This window comes from Lathamus discolor, chromosome 10 (assembly GCF_037157495.1).
Source record: "Lathamus discolor isolate bLatDis1 chromosome 10, bLatDis1.hap1, whole genome shotgun sequence".
NCBI classification, from domain to species: Eukaryota; Metazoa; Chordata; class Aves; order Psittaciformes; family Psittacidae; genus Lathamus; species Lathamus discolor.
This window is the reverse complement of record NC_088893.1, coordinates 15642304-15664714: the sequence shown is the minus strand read 5'-3', so window position 1 is coordinate 15664714 and position 22411 is coordinate 15642304. Positions and strand designations below refer to the sequence as shown.

General features: G+C 53.9%; 1 protein-coding gene across 3 annotated transcripts in view; it reads right to left on the bottom strand.

Moving 5' to 3' along the window:
* Positions 1-22411, bottom strand: part of FLT4 (fms related receptor tyrosine kinase 4) — a 55330-nt gene that overhangs the window by 16719 nt on the left and 16200 nt on the right. For all 3 annotated transcript variants that reach the window (XM_065690408.1, XM_065690409.1, XM_065690410.1), the window contains exons 2-11: positions 17787-17883; positions 11615-11889; positions 8040-8152; positions 6997-7159; positions 6611-6750; positions 5849-6017; positions 4957-5074; positions 4302-4453; positions 3416-3578; positions 1446-1590 (exon numbers count right to left, since the gene is read on the bottom strand). In XM_065690408.1, coding sequence (XP_065546480.1) covers positions 1446-1590; positions 3416-3578; positions 4302-4453; positions 4957-5074; positions 5849-6017; positions 6611-6750; positions 6997-7159; positions 8040-8152; positions 11615-11889; positions 17787-17883 — 1535 coding nt within the window. The remainder of the gene's footprint in view (positions 1-1445; positions 1591-3415; positions 3579-4301; positions 4454-4956; positions 5075-5848; positions 6018-6610; positions 6751-6996; positions 7160-8039; positions 8153-11614; positions 11890-17786; positions 17884-22411) is intronic.

The window sequence follows — 22411 nt, the reverse complement described above, 5'->3', positions numbered from 1 at the left end:
GATTATTCAATACAGCTGAGGTGACCCTATTGCTGGCACTTTTGTGTGCTGCTTTTCCTGTTTCTTGGGGATTTTCCTTCTAATCTGTGTATTATGCTTGTGTTGGGCTTTCTGGATTTGATGTCATCCTGCAGTGCATGGCTGTGCACTGCACACCCTGCGGCTCATTCTGGCCTTTCTGGACAGAATAAAAACCAGAGGAGGGTGGTAGGAGTAGAAAGGCAGAAAGGAGAAGGAGAGAAAGCAGGTTTGAGGACATAGCATCCTACAGCAAGTTTAAGAGCTCTTTTAGCCCAGAACTCTTGCATTGGACTGTATGACCAAAGTTGGACCCCCAGGACAGTTACAAGTAAGTAGACAGAATGAGAAGGACACAGCTGAGGAACAGGAGGAAAACAATGAGGAATACAAAGAAAAGATCTAAAGGGACCAAGACCAGAGTCAGATGTGGAGTGGGACACAAGGGCTTCTCACGCAGGAGCTGCCACCACCCCTGCTCGCCTGCCCGGGGGACACCAATCACTGCCTCTCCCTTCGGCTGCTCTGGGAGGAGGGCATCTGCCCCTGCCACCCTTTTGGCAGAGTGATAAACTCCCGCCAGGCCAGAGGACGGGAAGTGCCTTTGGAGGTGTGTAGGAAAACAGGAAGTGACTTTCGGAAACAGGGGCCCCTTTGTTTGTTCTGCATCCCTCTGTGAGCGGCTGGTGCCCAACACCAGTGGGGACAGGAACCCTGTCATGGCACAGACCTGACACTCGCAGCTACCAGAGAGACAGAAGGAAACAGGCAGCAGAGCATATAGGTCACATGCTGCAATAAGGGAGAGATGTTCCTTCCAGAGGGGAAACACTGTGATGGAGAGGTGGGCTTTGTGGAGCACATGTGCTGCACTCACAAACCTGCAGCAGAGGGATGCCAGCATCTTCATACCACCCTCACCCAGCTGGAATGGGGGCAGCTGGATGAAATGCCCCGCCACACACACCAGAGTTTTTCTGGTCGGTCTGTGACTCCTGCTCTCTCTTCCCAGCTGCCCAGGCTACTCTATGGGGTTTGGGTCTCCCAGAACAGCTCATGCAAGAGTGCTCAGAAATGGCCATAGCAGCCCCTATAGCACACATCCGCTGTGCCCTCTCTAGCTGGGTGTCCTGCATTCAACATCAATCAGCGTATATCCTCCTGCACAGTCAGCCCCAGCAGGAGCCTCTCTGGATGTAGGGTAATTCCTCAAAGATGACAGCTCTCCCTCGCCCTGGGGCTGCCTGGTACTGCAGAGCCCCAGAGCTGGGGACGGCTGCTCATGATTTACTTTAGTAGCAGAGGTGTGACGCCCTCCCCAAATCTGTTTCTGCCAGGCTTGCTTCTGCTGGCTGATCACAAAGGACCCCTCCGAGGTGCCTGTCTCCAGCTCCTCACTCCGGATGGGCTTGAAGCTTCAGCCTTACCTTGTTCCGCCCCTCCACGAACTCCACCCAGGTGTCGATGCTCTCGATGGGGTTCACTGCATCCTGCTGCGACACATCTTTCCAGTCCCTGCACTCGGGCATTCGATCCCTCTGATGACGCCTCGCTGCCCGGTGCCGGCTATTGCTAATCCAGGAGCAGGAGAAAGAGGAGAGAGATGGACAGCAGGTCAGCTGGGAAAAAGGCAGCAAAACCAGCTTTTGTGTCTGAGAACTGATGTCCCTGTCCTCTAACTCTGCAAAATTTCCTGTGTCTTTCAGTTATCAGTTCTAATGTGGTTTATAAGGGTGCCCCACAGCCACTAGTGAGGCAAACATCTACAGATGTGAAAATCAAGGCAGCGGACAGATACAGGTCCCAGGCAGTGTTTTCACCCCCAAAACTGTGGTTTCACCTTTCCCCTTACGGGTGGAGGAAGGTAGGGGCACTGGAATGGGTTTTCCAGGGAAGTTGTGAATGCTCCATCCCTGGCAGTGTTCAAGGCCAGGTTGGATGAAGCCTTGGGTGGGATGGTTTAGTGTGAGGTGTCCCTGCCCATGGCAGGGGGGTTGGAACTGGATGATCTTGAGGTCCTTTCCAACCCTAACCATTCTATGAGTCTATTCTATGATTCAAAATTGGTTCATGTGTGCCTCGGGCAGTTCTTGATGCCTCTGCTCAGCAACAAGGCCTTAACCCCCTGCTGTGACTGAGAGTCAGGAATGTCACAGACTGGCTGGGTGCTGGCCTGGAGAGCACACGGTGCAGCACCCCAAGGTACTTCTGCTGCTCCCGATTCAACAAATACCATGAGGGAAACATCCCACGTAGAGATGCTACTAACATCTCACAGGAACACGGTGGCATCTCTTCAGGCTAAGACAGGAGAGCTGGGAGAAGTGCCTAAATCTGCCAGGGACTGGGGATGCTGCAGCCTGCAGCCTGCTTCTGAAATGCAGCTGGGGCCAGGAGACAGGAGGGTCTGCCCAAAATGCAGGGTGGGAGGTGTGGAGGGAGAAGGTTTATGGGGACAGGGAAGCAGGGAAGAGCTGAGCACCCAAGGGCAGTGGCAAGGGCACTGGCAGTGTGGGGCAGAGCACTTGGCGGAGCAAACACACCATCGAGCTGTGTAAACAACAGGAAGCTGGAAAGAAGCCTCCTGCATCCTCTGGAGCTCTGCTAGGCAGAAATATGGTGGCCTTGGGAGACAGTGCTCATAATTCATGGGCCCCTCTGCTTCCTGACAGGGCCACAGTGCACTTGCATGCAATGGAGAGCTCTCTGGTGTCCCTGGCTCGGTAACAGCCTGTACAGGGCTGCAGGACCTGGCTTCCTCCAGGCACCCTGATGTCCTCCACCCTGACTGCTCTGGCTATAACTCTCTAGCATCCCTTTTCCTTCTTCCTGCCACTAAAAAATGTCACTGTAGCCCTGCCTGGTGCTGCCCCAGCTTCCCAGGGCACAGGCAATGGGCATGCACCCTTCCTGCTTACCCGTTGGTGCTGCCTGCACAAACACCTTCCTGGCAAACCATTCCAGCAGCTGGCTCTTCCCCTGGATTCAGCAACTCTTCCCTGCGCACAGCACCTCTGCTCCCCTGCCTATGTGCACTTTAGCTTCCATCATTACCAAGAAGATGAGGAAGGACCAAAGAACCACAGGGACCTTAGGGCAGGAATGAGTTGAGCCCCAGCTCCTGTCCCAGGGTCTCACCAAGGGGGTGTGTGGGTCCAGCCAGGCTGGGGAAAACTCCCATATGGATCACAAGTGTCTCTGGTGGGCTCCATTCTGCCTCCCCACAGTGGGTGTTCAGTGCTCCAAGCTATCAGTCAGTGCTGTACTCCTCTTGCCACATTGTGGCTGGGAGAGCAAAAGCGAGATGGGGTCCAGGACACAGCCATGGTCACAAGAAGCCTGCAGTGCCATGCTCATGGCCTGGTAAGACACAGGTGTTGAAAGAAATGGCACTTACAGGCTGCGTCGGGAGAACATGCGACAAGGCATCCATGGCCTCCACTGCCACTGGATCACCTCTGGTGCTGGGATGCCATAAACTGTGCAGGTGAGAGCCTGGGGGCTCCTCCGGGAGTAGATGCTCGGGGAAGAGGCTTCCTTCTCATGGATGCGCGGAGGAACTGCAAGGATCAGAGTGACACCGTGAGGTCAGCCCCTGCATCCCCAGGTCACTCACAGCCCTCCCCAGGCCCATCTCTAGAGAGACTGGGCACTAAAACACTGTGGCTCTCAGGGCAGCTCCTGGGGACCTCAGACCTGCAAGGCAGAGCAGATTATACTTAGATTCAAGCAGTGTCGTTTCTCCTTCCTCTGCAGAGTGAGACTGTCTGGATGCTGTAGAGCTCAAAGCACTGTCTGGCAGCCCCCAGCACAGGGCTACAGAGCCTGCTGGAGACAAATCTCCAAGCAGCAGTGCCCTGCCAGCACTTTCTCTGCTGGCATCTGGTTCCTGCACGACTGGGACAGTTTCTGTAGGGGAACACTCCCCAGAAGCTTCCCACCCAGAGAACTGCTCCAGCTCCAGGCTTTGTGTGTGCTGTAGCTACACTGCTCTCAAGTCCACATCAGTCAGGGTCACCCCTCAGATCCTGTCGTGGGAAATGGCTCCTGAGCAAGGACATATCCTGCCAAGAGTGATGGAGCCAGGAACAGAGCTATGCCGTATCGCCAGGCCACAAGGAACCAGCCTCAATGTAACCAGAGCATCTCTCAGCAATGAGGAAGAAGGAGATGATGTAGGTGCCAACTGCTTTAGGACAACAACAAAGACTTGGTCTTGGAGTAGCCCAAAGGCTGGGACCATGGGCTCTCCCCCCAGCCCCAGCCCTGAACCCCTCCCTTACCATTGACGATTAACTGGAGGCTGATGCGCTTCTCCAGCCCTGCCAGCCTGTTCCGCAGAACGAGCGTGTATGTCCCAGCGTGCTGCTCCGACACATCCTTGATCTGCATTGAAGATTGAGATTGCTTGGGAATTAGCTTCCCGTCCTTGTACCTGCGGGGAGGCAGAGAGAAAATGCAGCCATGGGGAGGAAGTGTCCCACTGGCAGCTGGGCAGGGGTTTGCTGGTCCCCATTAGAGCACAGTCAGGGCACCTCTTGCTAGCACTGGGGATCTCTCTGGAGAGATCCCTGGGCTTTCCCTGGACCTGAGTTACGGGTCCTATAGGGGTGTGCCTGGGGTTGGGGATGTTGTAGCTCTGCCATAAGCAGAGCTGTCTTGCTCCTCTGGCCAGCCTTGATCCCCTCTGCAGGGGGACAAGTGGGGCTAGCTCCATTTGAGCTGCCAGGACCTCTGCTGCTTCTCCATGCAATGTCACCTCCTCCCACCCCAAGCCGTGCAGCTGAAAGCCAGAGTAGGTGGGAAAAATGATCCCCATGGGTGGAAAAATGTGACATTTGGGACAATCCTGGCCGCAGAGTGACCAGGCTAAGCTTTCCTAGTTGGCGGAGGGAAGGAGAGGAGGAGAAGGTGGTCAGGGTAAGAAAGGTGCGTTACCACTGGAAGTCTGGTGGGGGGTAAGCCACGACTTTCACCGGCAGCTTCACGGCTTCATCTCCTGCAGTGGCTTCTATCACTGGGCCCTTCCTCCACTCCACGTTGATGAAGGGCTTTTCTGTAAGCAAAAAGGTGAGCATGGAGGAGAGGAGAGCACAAAGGGACAGGCTGTCACCAAGATCTGCTCTCTCCACAGGGCCCGACAGGAAGGACCGAGGACAGGCAGGGTGCTGAGGCAGTGCAGTTGACAATGACTACTTCTCTGAAACATTGAAGTCAAAATAACCAAAATCCACTATTGTCTTATCTGTTCATATGACCCCCAGCCTCTCTTCTGCATCCCTGTTACCAGCAGGGTCCCCTCCCTGGAGCAGAAGGGAGTGCGTGCCAGGCAGTGCTGGGCAGGTCAGCACTGCTTTGAGACTGGCAGCTGAAGAGCTGCCTCTGCCTTGCTGCTGGGAGCCATGAGGGGCACAGGGAGGCTGTGTTGCCCCATCACATTCTGCTGCCAGGAGACAGCCACTCAGTGCTGATGGCACCTTGTGCTCCCGCAGCTCATGCCTCCCAGGCCAGTCGTGCCAAAGGGACACTGCATCTGCCACAGGACCACAAGACCTGTGTGTCCTGCCATCCCAGTGGTGTTTGGGCCAGTCTGGTGTTTGTACCTCACTTGTCATCCGGGCATGTTGCTGAATGTGATCCCAGAGTGGTTCTGGGGCACAGAAGGGCTGAGGGACTGGATGGAGGCTGGGTCTTACTAAAGCAGAGTGGGATGGAGGTGCAGGAGCCCCTTTACTGAGTCTTGTGCCAAGCACTGTCAAAGCAGTTGGGGCTTGCTGTGTTTGCAGCTTTGCTCTGGCTGTGGCTCTGCAGGGGCTGGAAGGCACCGTACCGTGCACAATGACGTCCGTGCTCTCCTCCAGCATCTGGGCACCGTTGGTGGCCGTGCACGTGTACTTGCCCAGGTCCTGCTGGCTGACGTTGTGCAGGGTCAGGATACTGGAGAGCTCCGTGTGTGTCTGCAGGGACCGGCGCTCAGGCTCTATCACTGCCCGCTGTGTCTGTGGGAGATGACAGAGAGAAGGGGATGAAAGACATCAGCAGGATGGGGCTGTGCAAGCCCTGAGGCTGGGATAAGAGCTTAGCATAGAGTTCTGCTCTTATCTGCAGCTCAGTAACGAGGATGGGAGGCCTACAGGTACCTGAACAGTGATGCCCTGACTGATACCTTGCTGATCACATGAGCCAGAGGCTACAACAGGGGGAAAACACAGTGGGGAAGGGAAGGAAAACACAGGAAGGGACCCCCTCACAGGCTTTTGGTAAGCAGGACTGTGTGGCTAGAGTAGCTCTTAAGCCAATGATATTTGCTCTGGATTTGCACTGGCGGAAATGAAACCAGTGTTTGCCCAGGAGAGCCCCAGAGCAATAAGACCTCAGCAAGGAGGAAGAAGGGTCTTCCCTCAGTCTGCCTTCCACCGCAGGAGAGAAAAATGGGAAAGCACTCTGACCAAGATGTGCTGGGCTCATCATGGTTAGGATCATGAAGCAGAGCCCTGCCAGTGATGTGAGGAGGAACACATGAAGGGGCAGGAAGGAATGACTTGGAGGGAAAGTTGCCCAGCACTTCTGGAGCTGCTCTGTTTGCTGATACCTGTTTGCCAGGGTAAGTCCACTGGAAGCGGATGCCGGAGTTGAACTCAGCCCACACTGTGCAGTTCAAGACCAGCTTCTCTCCCACCAGTAGCTCCATGGCTTTCTTGGGATACAGCTGGATGTCGTACAGCTCACTCCCTGATGAGGAAGAGGCAGTGGAAAGGCATTTCAGATCTATTAACTCTTTGACTCAGAGCATGCAGTTACAGGAGACTTCAGTATGACCCCCTGGTACTTGGTGTGTCTCTGTCTGGCGCACAGAGGAGATACAAGCACCATGCAGAGTCAGTGTGGCTAGAGAGGACCATGACAACCCCATGAGCCACACTGATAAACTTCACAGTCATCCAAACTCCTCCCTCCCGCCCCTTCCCAAGTATTCACCTGCTATATGGATGATGAATAAATTGGACCTGAAGACCTTCTTGTCAATGACAGTCTCACACTGGACATACAGGGAATCCCTGATCAAGTGTGTCGGTACCTGCACCCCCTTCTTGTTGTCCCAGAAAGTGCTCTTCCCATCAGGGTGGATGACGGAATTTTGCTGGAAAGATCAACATTTTGCCAACTGAAAAAAGAAGGTAACAACATTCCCACTCCACCCCTTCCAGGCTTTTTGCTGGCTAACACATCCCTTTTGCGGGAAGAAATGATGCAGCATCGTGCTGTGCTGGCCTCCTGCCCTCTCCCCCAGGGGTTTGCCATCTAGGAATCCCAGCCCCCCTATACCCTGAGCACCGTATCCTGCACCACGAGCCTCTCCATCTGCAGAGTGGGCCAGAGACTTCCAGGAATGGAAACTTCTAGTGATAGCTAAGGAAACTGATGCTGATGTCCCAAACATCAGCTCCACTGGGATGAGTGCTGACCTTGGGTAGTGTCCTTCCCGGGCAAGGGAAAGGCCCCTGGCCCCCAGAGTGTCCCTGGAGGCCGTTGTACAATAGTAACACTCATCCTGGAAGGATGTATTTGCATTGTGAAGGAAAAAAAGGGAAAAAAAAATAATAAAGAAAGGCACAAACAAACTGATAACAGAGCTGTTTTTAGTCATCAGCCCCAGGGCTGCAGCCTCCTCCCTCGTGGGGATGCCGATCACCTAAAGGGTTTGTAGATCACAGAGGCCAGAGAAACAGGGGATGCTGCGGGGAAATGGGATTAAAACAAAGTCTTGTTTTGTTTCATAATGCTCCAGGGAAGAGAAGCAAGGTTGGCAGGAAACCCGTGGGGTCTGCCCAAGGGAACTGGACAGCACAGCTTCAACCAGCAAATAAAACGAGGAAGCCAGTGGCTTGTACTTTCCATGGAAAATGTGTCCCATGCATTTTCCATTCCTGGCAGTGCCTGTCCTGCTTCCACTCAGGTAATTACAAATGCAGAACAAATGAACATTGTGGTCCAGAATCTCCCACTGGTAGAGCTCTCACCAAGACCAGCGTGACGTTAAGATCGGGGATGGACACGAGGCACGGTACCCAAGTGTACTCCTTCTTGCTGATGAGGAGGGTCTCCAGCTTGTTGATAAATGGCTGTTCAAAATCTGAAGAAGAGATATAAGGAGAACAAGTTACTAAGCAGAGGCAAGAAAAGAACTGGGAAGAGGGACCAATTAGAACAAAAGGAGGCTTTCTGGCTTGCTTTGCCACAGCATGAGCTTGCCAGAGGGAGTGGTGTTGAGCTGGATGGCCCCATTTGCAATGTGTAACGCTCAGAGGAGACACCTGGAGCTTGGGAATGCAAAGGGAGCAGCAGAGGTGAGCGCCTGGGCCAGCCGGCTCCTCCACATGGAACACTGTACCGGGAGAGCAGCACTTGTGTGACATTTGGCAGTGTTGGAAGTCACCTCCCCTTTCCTGTCCCCCTCAAGGTTTCTGCCTGGGTTTGACCCTTTGTGTAACCATCAGGTCTCATCCTGGGCTCAGTGCCTGCCCAGCCGGTGCTGGGCTGTGTGGGGCTGGTGCCACGTAGGCAGCGCGACCTTCCAGGGCGAGGAAGTGATCTGCAGCGGAATGGTATGCAGATGTCATCCTGCAGCCATCCCAGCCGGCAGATAAACAGATGAGCTGAGCTCTCCAGGGCTGCCACCCCACTGCCTCCCAACTGCCGCAAGCACAAATATTGACAGGAAGAACAAACCCACCCCAAATTAATCAGTGACATGACTTAGCAAGGACAGGGACATTGCACTAAACTCCATGGGGACCCAGCACCAAGAAGCAGAGGGTCTGCAGAAGGGTCTGCCTCATCCTGCTCAGTGCATTGTCTGTGTCAAATGAGAAGAGCCCAAGCAGGACTCCAAGCCGAAAGGAGCTGATGGCAGCAAATAAAGGAGATGTGTTACGGCCCATTGTGCCAGACACCATCCAGACACAGGGCACAAAGACCAACCTGGTCCCAAAGAGATAACAAGGTAACAGGCAGCATGGACCCCAATTCTGGTTCTTTCCAGATACACTGAAAAGAGCTGGTGAGGCCAGGATGCGCAATACACTTGTGTCCCAGCCCACGGCCAGTAGGAAAGGTGCAAGTTGTCTTCCAGTGCCTCATGCCAGCTGCTGCTGAAGCTGTTCAAAACACATTGGGCCACGCCAAGCCGGCCCAGTGCTTCCACTGTTAAGCGCATAAGGGAATTCCTTTAGTTTTTGATCTATCTGATCTAAAACTGTTGCTTCAGTGGTATGCTGCAAAGACCTACTGAAGTGCTTTTTTCTACAGCTTAGGCGAAACAAGCCATGCACAGGAAACGTGTCGGTCAGCTCTCATGAAAATACGGATTGCCCAGAGAATTCTCATCTTTGTTTCCTGGGGTTTTGTGCTGCCCCAGGATTGCTGACTTCTGAAATCACAGATTTGTTTCCGAGTGTGAATATGTTCCTCATTCCTCTCCTGAGCCCTGGGCAGAGGGAGGAGGTGCACAACTGTCAGAGGTGAGAGAATATGAGGTCCCCTTGAAGCTCAGATGGCAGCCAAGAACTAACTGATTTACCGGGCTGGTCCTGCTGCCAATGAGCTTGTGATTCATGCACTAGCTCCCCTCTCTGACCACATCACATATTTTCTATTAGTCGGATGGGAATAATTTAGCATCTTCTTCATTAATATATGCTGAGCTTTATGAGATGGGGGCTGTACACATCTTATCCTACCCTGAAGAGGCATTCTGTATGTTTAGAGCTCTATCTGTAGCTGTAATAAAATACACACCTAACCGGACACATGGGAAATGAGATGTGTGTGTGGAGAGTTTATTTGAGAAGAGCTGCAGGTAAAACACAGAAGAACCCATTTTTTTCCAGCCAAGCACAGATATTCTGGTTCCTGGCAATTCCACCGAGCTCTTAACATGAGAAATGAGGTTGATGGATAAACCTGTGGTCTGACCATGCTGTCTCCAAACATCTCCAACACTTACATCAGCCCTTCCAAGCTCTCAAGGGACAGTTTCACATTGCAGCCCAGTTCAGCAGGAACAGGCAGGGCTTTATCTGGGTGTTCTGCGATGGCTGTGGTCACTGTATGCCTGGGTTTTCCTGACATGTCCCTTCTCCTGCCTGAAAGCTTGTCCTGTCTGGAAAGGCAGATTCTGAGGTTTCCTGGATGCTTGATAGCCCTAACAGGGCAGAGCCTGACTGTAATGAGTGTAGCCATGTGCACAGCAACGCTGCGAGGTGTCGGCTGGATCTGTTGCACACAGGCTGTCCACAGGCACTGTGAGTCCCATGGGCCCCAGCAGTGTGGGATTTATTGCCCCTAAGCTACACTGCACGTGCATACTTGCTGCTCTCTGGTAAACAGGAGAGCCATTACTGAGCTGCACATGAGGCTGGAGGTGAGAAGGTGGACAAGGGGGCAAAGTGGCATTTGCTGGATCACAAATTAAATCAGGCTCCTGCAAAAGCACTCCCTGCATGTAAGCTTGTTGGGTTGTACTTATTTTAAGTGTGTGTTAAGAAGCCTTCTCCCTCCATCCTGATACACTAGAGTGCCTGAACACCCCTGTCCAGCTCACAGACATCTCCCCACAACCAGTCTGGGATCCAGGGAAGCTCTGCCCTGTTTTAGGATGAGCAGCAGAGCCCACAGAAAGAGGATGCAATTGCCCAAACAGATCTCCATTCCTCTCCAGCAGCTGCCCAGCTTTTCTCATTTGCCCCTGCATTTTTCTCTGCATAGTTGCAGAGGCAAATCTGGCTTTGCCCTGGGACTCCTCAAAAATGCATCTTGTATGTCATGACCTGCCTGGCTCATGACAACTGCACCAACTAATAAATGGGGGCGGAAAGAGAAATAGCTCAGCCAACTGTTTCCAGGGGACAGCCCTCATTTATCTTACTGGAGCATGCTGCGAGCAGCAGGGGAGACAGCAGAGGAGGAGACCCTGGGTCATTGAGAAGCTGAGTATTGGCCCCTCAGCCACTTGCTGAGCTGAGGTTCCAGCTCCAAGCCTGGTGGACAGCCCTTCTCCTCCAAAACACCTCCCATAACGCTGCCTGTGCAAGCAGTCCCTGTACTGGGTGGAGAGGAGCATCCAAATCTGCCACTGTGGAGTGGCTCCAGGGCCATAGAGCTTGGGACAGGAGAAGGCTGCATGTGGCATGTTTGTACCACTGCTCCTCTGCCTCTGTCTCAGCTTCGTGGAACATTATCATCCCTAGCCACCAGCATCGCAGAGAGCCCCAGCTGCCCAGAAGCTAACGCTGGTGCTTTTTTTAGCAGTGAAGCATCCCTGAGGCCTGGATTTCACTCCTTAAATTCCCGCATTCCAGCCTGGCTGGAGTGATGCCCCCCGGCCGGGATGTAATTGAATCCCAGGCGCTGCTGCCATGGACGGATATTGACTCCCTCAAAGTGCAAGGAACCACCACCCACTGACCCCATCCCTGAGCCTGCAGCAGCCATGCTCTGCCCTGGGAGACTGGGGTGCATGTGGTCTTTTCCTGCTATGATGCTGGTGCACAGACTGCCCCTGAGCTGAAGGTGCACATGGACGGATGGCTCTTACCTCTCACAAACACGTAGGTGCTGACCGCTGTGGTGCCCTCGATTTTGGCATCAATGTACTTGTAGTAGCAGCGGTAGTAACCCGTGTCGTTCGCCTGGGTCTCCGTCAGCACCAGGACTTTGCAGTACGGCTTCGTGCCGGTGCCCTCGCAGTCTTGTTCTCGGATTGCCCGGCTGCTGCTGGGGGCCGCTGAGGCCACCAACTCGGTCTCCTTCTCCTTCCCCGCAGGGTCCACCTTGCCTCCAGGCCACGACCACTCCAAGGGGTGCTGGCCTCTAAACGTGGGCAAAGAGGAGAGTTAGCTTTGGACCGAGCAGGGGGAATGCGGTGAGGATTTAACTGCCCTGTGTGACTCCACACACAGCTCTTGGGCTGAGGCACGGCCATCCCCCAAGGAGAGGAACAGACACAAGCAGCTTCACTAGTCTGCTTGCTGGGGAAGCAGAGGCTCATCCCTTCCCCAGGCCACGCTAAGCTGTAAGGTATCAACCCACTCACAAGCAGGACTCCCCCTCCCATGACTTTGTCCTGCTGGTATTGATGCCGGAACAAGAAGCCACATAGAGCCCTGAGGGAAAGGCTCCATTTATTCCCTATTCCCTCTCATTATTAAAAGGGTCCAGAGCTATTAAGAAAACACATGGATGTGATGAGTTCCCTTGGCTCAGGGTAGCTGCTGGCTGGAGCTCATGCTGTGATGAATGGAGTGGAAGGAGAATGAGGGAAGGAGAGCAGACTGGAAAGAAAACGGGAAGGAGAAAAGCAGGAGGGAGTCAGGGATAAAAGACCACAAGGTAAAAACAAGGGAGGCTCAGATGACTGCTTCCTTCCCTGCTGCTTTGGGAGGGGGATCCCTTGCTCTGCACAGCACCCTGCTACCCCTTCCCATTTTCTTTCTAGTCTGCTGAGACACTGCATTGCAGACACCTCTCCGTAACCACAGACCCTGCTCACCAGCGGCCCAAGGACAAACAGAGAAGTCCAGGAACTGTAAGAAACCCCCAGGCAGAGCGTGCACGTGTCTATTTATATATAACTGAGGATCTCCCGAGCGGGAAGCTTGCATATGCACATGTACGCACACACGTGCCACCATAGCTTGCTATAGCTGCACTTGTTTACTACAAACAAAACAAGCTTTTATTCCATGCTGGAAGTTTCCTTCTGTGAAATCAGAGCCCCTTTCAGAGGAAGGCCGAGTCTCCACTTGAAAGTTTGCCAGTAAATCTGAAAGTCACTTAAGAATGTGCAGAAGAAGGGGGGAAAAAGAAGACCTCGCAAGAGACAGCTGGGGGATGAGAATGGCCCTTTGTCAGCACCGCTTGCTCTACCAGGGGAAAGTGGGTTCGTCTATTACGCAAGCTGGGAATGGGCATGTTGGCACATGCAGCTCCTCTGCCAGGGCAGCTCTGTGGGCAGATGCTTCTAAGGGCAGGCAGACCATGACCATCACCGATAGCTGGATGCAGACAGCAAGAAGGAAGTAAGATAAGGTCCTATCAGAGGGCAAACGGCTCATACGCAAGAGGACAGGATTCCTGTCCAAACACGGGGAAAGACTTGCCCCTTTTGTGTTTGTCTTCAGCAGCTGGTTTATCTTCCTGCAGACCTTGCTGTCTTGCTCGCTGCGGCTGAGTTTGGAGATGCTGTGCTGCACTCTCCCCACGTCACCAGGCACAAAGGCTCTGGAGGCAGTGACGTGCCCTTGGGGACAGGCATACAGCCCCTCTGACCCAGCTCAGACTTCTGCCTTCACTGAAAATGCCATCAGTGCCTGAGGCAGGACTGGAAGCACAGCTCTGGTGGCCTGTGGCCATGAATCACAGGCAGGCTTCTCCAAAGTAGCCGTCTCACAAGCACTTCAATCAAAATAAAGCTCTTGAACTTTGAGTTTCCCCATCCTATGCATGCACAGGGAAAATACTAATAAACCTGATCAACCAGTGGCCTCTGCCATGCCCATTGCTGCTGTGCCCATGGCTCCGGCGCAGCAAGCACAGCCCATGGGGCTGGCCCCTCTCTCAACCCAGAGCTGAGCGCTCCACACCCCAACTGCACAAGGGAGCCCCAAAGCCCTTTGCGGTTGCTCAGGCATTTTTGGCTCTCCACAAGGAGCAGGGTAATTGTACAAGTCTCCAGTGTTTCCGCTTTCTGTTTGTTTACCCACTGGGATTTTCACACATTATCAGATCCACTTGTTTTATTAACCATCAAGGCTTGCACTAACTGAGTGACACGTATTTGTATAAACACGGATGGGCCAGTACAAACAGACTTGCCGACCAGCCTGCGGACAGCTCTAAACCAAGGCATTCCTTGATCATGTGCTGCTCAGCCAGAGCCAGTGGGGACACAGAAGGTGCAGGCGTTAGCGTGAGTCCAAGTTAACCTCAATGGTGTGCTCAAGAGGACCAGAAGAAGGCAGGGAGGATGACAGGCCAGACTCACTTGGGTTTGTTTCTGAATCCACCCTCTGTATTTGAAGGAAGGTCCAGGCAGCAGTTTTGGATGGTTTCCTCCCTCCTGTCACCTTCAGAGATTTATTCCCAAGTTGTTTTCCTTCAGCTCCGATAATGTGCTGCTGGGTGATGGAGCCTGCTGAAGCCAGCTGGAAACAGATGCATTGTGGGCTTCTCCACAGCTGTTTTCCTACATATTTTCAGGACACATGCTCTTCAAGGGAGACGTTGCAATTGGCACCACTTTCCTTCAATCCCCTTCGAATCTCCCAAGCGTGCTATGACGGGCAAAGCTTGGTTTTGTGGCTTACCTGGGATAAGACAGATCCCCCCTCAGCACAGCAGAGGATGTTCACAGCAGTCACACACATGTAGGAAAGAGCAGCAGGTGGTGTGTGCCCCTGGACACTGCTCCGGAGCAGCCACAGTGGGGCATTGCCTTATCCTCAGGCTCTTTCAGCCCGGCCACAACGCCCGTTTCCTCCATAGGAGCCAAGAGGGCTCTGGGGTCAAAGACTTCCTCTCTGTCAGAGTCGGGTTTGTGCATCTGTGAACCAGCTCTATTAATAAGCCACTGGGCAGCAAAGGACAGCCTTGCCCTTCTTTCTGTAAATACCATGTCTCCCTCCCCACCTGGGTGCCCAGCACCTGCGGGGTGGGATGGGACGGGATGGGGATGGCACAGCCGGGACCAAGTTGATCCCTCTGGAGGTTCCTGGTGTTGTGCAGCTGGATCCTGTGGGCTCTGCTCCAGTATTCATGAGCTGGAACAGCACAAGCTCTCTGCTTTTCCCCAGCACAGGCTGCCGAGGGCATGAATGCAGAGATTCACAATATTCTCTCCTTCCTTCTCAAGATGGGAGCTAATAACAGATGCACTGTCCATGTGGGCATCAGCCCCTTTGCCCTGCTCTGCCACATGCTTAGATCAAAACATCACTGGGGCTCTCAGCCAGCCCTGGCATGATCTGTGTTTTGGGGAATGCTCCTGCACTGGTCCCCTGCTCTGTGTGGGCCTCTCATGAGTGCGCTGTGTTGGGTGACAAGGGAACACGCCTGCATGCGATGCCATCTGCAAAAGCACAGCCTCAGCATCTGCTGGCTCCTTGTGGCGTGCTGTGCCTTTGTGTCTCTGCTGAGCATGCCCAGCTCCAGAAGCATGGCTTATCCCACGGCCTGGCACGGACTCTGGGCACTGATGATGCTCGGTGGGCTGCAGAGCTGCGGGTGTGTGAGATCCCGGCTGCTGCAAGGGAGCCTGAGGTGCAGTTGGCTGTGGGGCTCTCACGCTCAGTGGGTAAAGCTTGAAAGGTCTCCAGGGAGTCTCACATGGTGGGTTTTGAGCTCAGCTTTCTGCTGCAGCACTGCTTCAAGCAGGCTCGTACTCCTGGCCCCAGGGCAGCTTGAAGAGCAGCCAGAGGACATTGCTCTCAAGGGAAGACCAGGGTCAAACTGAAGGCACCTCCAGCATGATGCTCAGCAGGAAATCCCTGGATCCTGGATTTGATTTCATATTTGTTTCTGCCCTACCCTGCCCCACCACCCTCTCCTTTGCCTGTTCTCTTGGTGGTCTGCATGTTTTTGCCTTCAGCTCCCATTAACACAAGCCAGGTCTTCCCAGGGTGGGCCCTGGTCCAGGGAAGAGGTTGGAGAAGCAGCTGGGTGTAATCAGAGATCCAGGGACCAGGAAAGATTTACTTTTCATTCAAGTGAAGTAATAGTGTCCTGCAGGCAAAGTCCTCTCCTCAAGGCAACAGACAAACAGAGGCTTGAGAGCTCAGAGGGAGAAGGGGAACTCTGAGCCATACAGAAGATGCTGAGACCTGTAGATGATGTGAAGGACACTGCACAGCCTGAAAGGAGCACGGCTGGGACAGCAGGATGCAGGAGTGAGGGGCAGCCAGGGCCAACATGAGCAGAGAGTTCATGGGTTTTAGTACTATTTGCAGGTGGCCCTGCTGCTCTCTGGCTGGCCACTTTAGTCCTGCACTGCACTTGGAGCCAGGGGTAGGGATCTTCCTTATCTCAGCTGTGTCCATGCCACTGCACTGTGAGCCTGAAGGATGAGCCTTGTCACTGCAGCAGGAAACACAGAGGAGCTTGTTCCCACCTGACTCTGCAGCTCGCACGATGCAGGCCATGGACAGCCTGCACTGGAAATAAGATGTTGGTTTTCCACTTCATGTGATTTTCCTTCTTATTGATTGATACCTAAAAAGTGCACAAGGTAAGGGCAGCCTTGTCCACAGTCCAGGAGGGTTGCCTGCAAAGAAAGGCTTTCCACTTTTCATGGTGCTAAGCAGATATGTTCTTGCGTCAGTGCAGAAGATACTGTCTTTAACCACAACTCTTAGCTTCAGGATGTCCTTTAGCTTTGGCTCAATCTGCAAGCAACATGGCCTTGAAACCACTTTCTGTGTCCCTCCCTGGGCCACTGCTGAGAAAGGGTCTGGTCTGATTATGAGCTCATTCAGAATAATCTCACTGAATCTCCCCTGTTCCAAGGTTTTAGCAGAGCGTGTCAGTTCCAACGCCACCTGTGGATGCTGCCACAGCAGAGCACTGGGGTCCCCAGACTCTCTCCTTTATGCCCCTCAGCAGCTATATGGCTGACCACAGTTCTCAACTCATGCACTTCCTACAACCCAGCACACACCATGACTCTTCAGGTCACCGTATGAACAAGCCCACAACCACTTATCTTCCCAGACCGAGTGAAACCCGTTCAGTATGACCATCAACAACCTTTCCTCTGTCCCTCTCCCCTGGCTATGAACCGATTCACACTGTAAAAGCAATGCCATCTGTTCCAGGAAAAGTTAAATATGTTTGTGACAAGACACGAACACAATGCCAGCCAAGTGCTTGCAGTAATTGCTCCATGGTTATATATAACACTGAGGAACACCCATTTGAGGCCCACGCTGAATTTATATCCCCACTGGCCCCTAGCACTCAGATCCCGAGCATGGATCTGCTTTCAGCTGCTGAAGGGAAACTCCAGCTTTGTCAGGAAAATTGATCTTGGTCAGTTCTCCAGGATAGGGGGTAGTGCTGAAAACATGCACAGCCACGTGTCCCAGCATGGGGTGAATCAGTTCAGGCACATCACCTTCTCAGAGCCACGTCTCCAGAACAACCCGAGATGCTCCAGCTCTTCTCACAGTTATTCACCTGGCCTCACTAGGACTTCTCTTCATCCCCATGCGTACAAGGCAGAGCAGGAAATCCCAGCTTCCTAGAAAAGCTGGAAGCCCCTCACAGCCACCACTGAGTACGTTCTTGCCTTCTCCCATGGAAATTTCTGAATGTGCCTGCAAATAACCTGCCAGATTTAAAAACCAGAACTGCAGCCCCTGAGGAGGTGAGAATGAGCAAGATCAGAGAAAGACAAGGAGAGTCAGGAAGGCCAGTTTCCCTAAAGAGCTTACAAGGGAGCTATCAGATCATACAAATGTTTCTGTATCTTCCTTCTGCCTGCAAGACTACACAGCAGAGGTTATCACCATCTCCTCTGAGACATCTTCAGCTTCTTCTGCAATTAATTAATTAGATGAATTCACACTTGGTGAGTGTGGAGGGTTTCCAGTCAGCTGTGCTGATCTGCAGGTGTACTGCAGGCAGAGCATCCCTGGTGGGCTCTCCTTGCCTGGTCCTCCAACACTCACCAGGTAGGAGCAGTCTAGGCAGGGCCACGCTTGCTTGTGCCTTACCTGCAGGTGATGGTCAGTGTATCCTTGGCGTTGATGACGTGTTCCTCCTCGGTGATGCTAAGAGTAGGGGGGGTCATAGAATAGCTGCTCACCAGATCTGTGGAGAGAAAGGAGGGAGGGGATGATGCAGACATCTTTTAGTCTGGACCCACCACTGTGAGCAGCAGCTAGCCTGGCATCATGGGCCTCTTGAAGGAAGCAGCTCATAGGAGTCTGCTCCTAAAAGACAGTTTAATGCTGGCTCATTGAGCCACAAGTGGTTCATTTGCAGCCTCTCTGGCTCCAGTGAGCAGCTCTTCAACAACAGCCCCAGAGCCAGACAGTTCTTGGGCTCAGACAGGCAGACTAGCACAGATGAGGGCCAGAAAAAGAATGGCAGACCAGAAATCAGGGAATTCAGGAGTGGCCATTCCTCACCAGGTGGCTGAGATTGAGCTCATTTGGAACAGGGCTCTGAAAGGTTCTTATCTGTTAACTGGAGGGAGTCTGGCAGGAGATTTTTCTAGGCACATGTAGTTTTCTGTAATTAGAGGGATAAATCAGGGTGCCCAGATACCACAAATGCAAAACTCTCACATTTGTACAGAGATGCTCTCAGAAGCTGGCAGTGATCTGCTGAATGCCCTTCTCCTGCTGGGCATCCTCGGGTACAGGACCAAGCCTTTGGGGATTACAGCAGCCGCCTTCCCTCCACCAAAGCTGGATAGGCATTCCAGGGGTGAAGTTATCCAGGCTCAAGGACAGGCAGTTAAACATTATCACACTGTTCTTCCAGCTTTTGTCTGGGAGAGTCCCACTTCTCCAACGCCTGCATCTCCGGCATGCCAGACATGCACCCTAAGCGAGCTCCTCACGGACAAAACATCTCGAAGTACCGGTTACCCTCAGAGACATACCCCTTGTTTTTCATTAGCACAGTGTTACCGACTGTCATTACTTTGTGATCTTTATCTTAGCACTCCAGCTCCTGGAGATGTGAGATAATTCAAAAGAGAAGCCTCAGTGACTGCAAAAACAAGCAAGCAAACTAACCCGAAATAGAAAAAAACATCAACGTTGCGAAATGTGAAGCTGTGACTCAGGTAGATGTTAATGCTAAGGAAGAAAAGAATGCAAAAATACGTTGCTAACTCGATTCTCTATAGAAACACCAGGTTTTTGCAACCACGTTGTGTGCGTCTCTGTCTCCTTCCCCCGTAACACTCAAACCCATGTACCAGGGATGTGACAGGGAGATGCGACAGATCGCCAGCACCAGGAACGCTGTGTGACACCTCTCTTCCAAAGCCATGGCCTGAGGACCGCAGCCCTTGGAAGCTCTATGGCAGAGCCACACGATGCCCAGGGGGGGTGTGAGTGCTCCATCCCTGGCAGTGTTCAAGGCCAGGTTGGATGAAGCCTTGGGTGGGATGGTTTAGTGTGAGGTGTCCCTGCCCGTGGCAGGGGGGTTGGAACTGGATGATCTTGAGGTCCTTTCCAACCCGAACTATCCTATGATTCTATGACACCAATGGCCACCAGCCCCTCTGACACGCGCTCTCTGAGATGCCCATGGCAAAGCCGAGGTGCGCGGGTCCACCGCCACCAGGAGAGGCTGCAGGGGGGGACCCTGCGGCGGAGCAGGGACGTGCGGAGCGGCACCGCCAGCCCAGGGCCGCCGGCCTTGTTCTCCCCGATTGTTCTCCACTTCCTTCCCGCCTGCGCGCGGCTCCGAGCTGGTGTCCCCACGGCTGCCCCCATGGCAACGGCGGGGTGACAGCCATCTGCCCCCCTGCCACCTCCTGCCTCCTCTTCCATCACCCGTGTGAGGCGGCGTCAGCCTCAGCCTGGGTGTGGGTCCTGCTCCCCATGGCCTGTCCTGCGGACACCCCTCTCTCAGTGACAACAGCAGCCATCGGTCGTCATTCAGCACACGCTGGGGCTGGCGTCACCATGGCCTCTGGAACCGGCGCTCGGCCCCCGTGGAGGACCTAACCCTGCCTCATGCCTCCAACCTCCGCTTCCCCAAGGGGGGGGACGTCAAATGTCACACACAAAAATGTGCCCCGGAGCTGTGCAAATAAATGACCGCATTTTTGGTAAAATCCCTTCAAAATGTAACGAGGTTTATTAAAAAAAGGGGGGGGGGGGGAAAGGAATCTGACCGCTAAGCTGCATTTCCTATTAATGCTGGACATGCTTATCCCAGTGCAAACACTGCTCTCCAGATGGCCACAGCCTGCCGGTCCATCTCCCCAGCAAGCAGCAATGCCTGCACCTCTGTGGTGCTCAGCCCAAAATGCAAAGGGTATGGCTTGCCATGGGGCTGGCTGGGACAACAGACCCTCTCATCCCACCAGTGCTCTGGGGCAGCAAGAAGAAAGCGAATCTCAGACCCCTGGTACAGCAATATCTGGGACCAGCTGTGACTGGAGCCAAATTGAATCTTGAAACCAGAGTGGTCCCCCTTGCCTGAACCACTAAAGAAGCGGTCCGAGGTGACAGGAGCCTCTCGGGTGATGCTGTGCGCTGCATCTGCCCCACCGCTGGGCTCAGAGGGAGCAGGATGGCTGCAGAAATAACCCCCTGCCTCCCTTCACGTGCTGCACGGTGACCTGTTAGCAAACAACGCCAGGGGGTGGAGGGGAAGAAAGGAAAAGTACGATCTGTGCAGGTTGAGGCTGTGGGATTCCTGCAGATGCATCCTGTCCATGGCCCTCCGCGAGTACAACAGGAAAAGGAACCACTGCTGCCTCCGAAAGCACCGCGGCGCAGGGATGGGATGGCCCTTGTGGCTGTCCAGCCTCCTCACCACCCCCGGCCTGCCCTGAGCTTCGGGGACTCCCCGCATCAGGCACCGGATCATGCTGGGGACCCGCTGCTCACCCTGATGCCCCACACACATCTCGGGATGCTGATGTCCACAGGCACCTATGGCATCCAAAAGAGACAAAGGGATGCAAAGAGCCATTCCCAGCCTGCAGAAGCATCTTCAAGGCCATCAGCTTTATCTGCCTCCCAGGTTCTCCATCCCTCTCTGTGCTTGCCAGATGGATCCACCCCATTGCTGCCCCTGTCCTTCCCATCCCCAGGGGAGTGTGTGCCCTGCTATGGCTCTCTCCTGTGTCTCACTCTCCCCAGCACTGAACTTGGTGCTGAGTTTGGCCATTAAATCTCTGCTAACTGACATACAGATGGTTTGTGTCTCCAGCAAATCCCAGGGTGTGAGGGAGATGTCTCCAGAGCATGGAGCGCCTCCTCTCCTCCGAGTCTCTCCTTCCCCACCTCCAACCTTGGTGATGCTTTATCTCCTCAGCGCTCCGAGCAGATCCCACTCTCTCACCACACCAAATCGTGCCCTTGCACAGGGAGAGCATTAGTGTAATTAAAAAGGCATGCGGCAGCCCCAGCGAGCTTTGTTTTTAAAAGATGGTTTCCAAGCAAGTTGGCAGCGGGATATTAAAATAAACAGAGGGGGATTGATGGGATGCGGCGAGAGGAAGCAGGATCCCACAGCCACTCACACCTTGTCTATTTTCAAAGTGCATTTCCCAGCGCTTTTCCTAGCCTTGATCTCTCGGCGCTCGGCTCTGAAAGGGGCCAGGTTGCACCCAGGGCCTTCTCTTTATATCTGCTGGTTCCATTTCCTCCATCCCCCTCTGCCTCTTTCTGCACCCTGAAATCACTGCAGCTCGCAGCACGGCGGCAGGGCTGGGTCCTGCATCGCAGGGCTCTCCCTGCCTGCTGGGGAAGCCATGCTCACCCTAGAAGGCACTATCCACCCTGGGGCATCTTGCAGAGACCCAGCAGCCTGCAGGCTCCAGCCTTGTGCCTGACCTCACCTCTCCACGCCTGGGGCTGTTTTCCCTTGTAATGGCTGCAGATGGCTAAATCACTGCAAAGCATTTACGTCGGAGGCAGCAGGGCTGCGGTGAGCAATAGGTTTGGAAACCCATGTGAAGGCTGCGCATGGGTGAAGGTGCGGGCATCGCATGGCACAACACGGCTCCCACTCTCCGTCTGCTTCCACCCGCAGGAAGCCCTGCACCGGATCCTCGCTCCGAGCCCCCGCACATCACCTCAGCCCCTCTCCGCTTCCCCTTCCCTCCCTCTCTGCTGAGTCGGCCCCGCTGACTGATTAACGGGCGCCTTTCCGGACAGGGTTTTGTTCACACTCTGTCCTTCTCGCTGACTTCCTTCCCCGGCGCTGGGCTGGATCGCTCCGGCCACAGCGGCCGCGTGTCCCCAGCTAACCGGCACGGCTCACGCTCCTGCCACTGCAGGTACCGCCGAGGCTGTGGGCTCCCGCTTGCCTCCCTGCACCTCGCATGCACAGCCCAAGCCAGCCCGGCTGCCCCGGTGCTGTACTGGGGCAAAAGACAGGCTGGAAGGGAAAAAAGGTGTCTTTTCCTATAACAAAGCGTTCCTGACTCTGCTACCCCATCTCTACTTTGGGGCATCCAGGCAAAATTCCCAGTCAGTGAGCATCCTGACAAAGCAAGGCAGGAACCTGAAATTCCAGGACACTTTCTACAAAAGGGATTTCTGGCAGGTTTTTGGTAGGTAATTGAATCCCCAGAGTGAGGATCAAGGATGGAGCCCCTGAATTTACCCACGTCCCCAGTGTGCAATGCAAAGCCCACGGA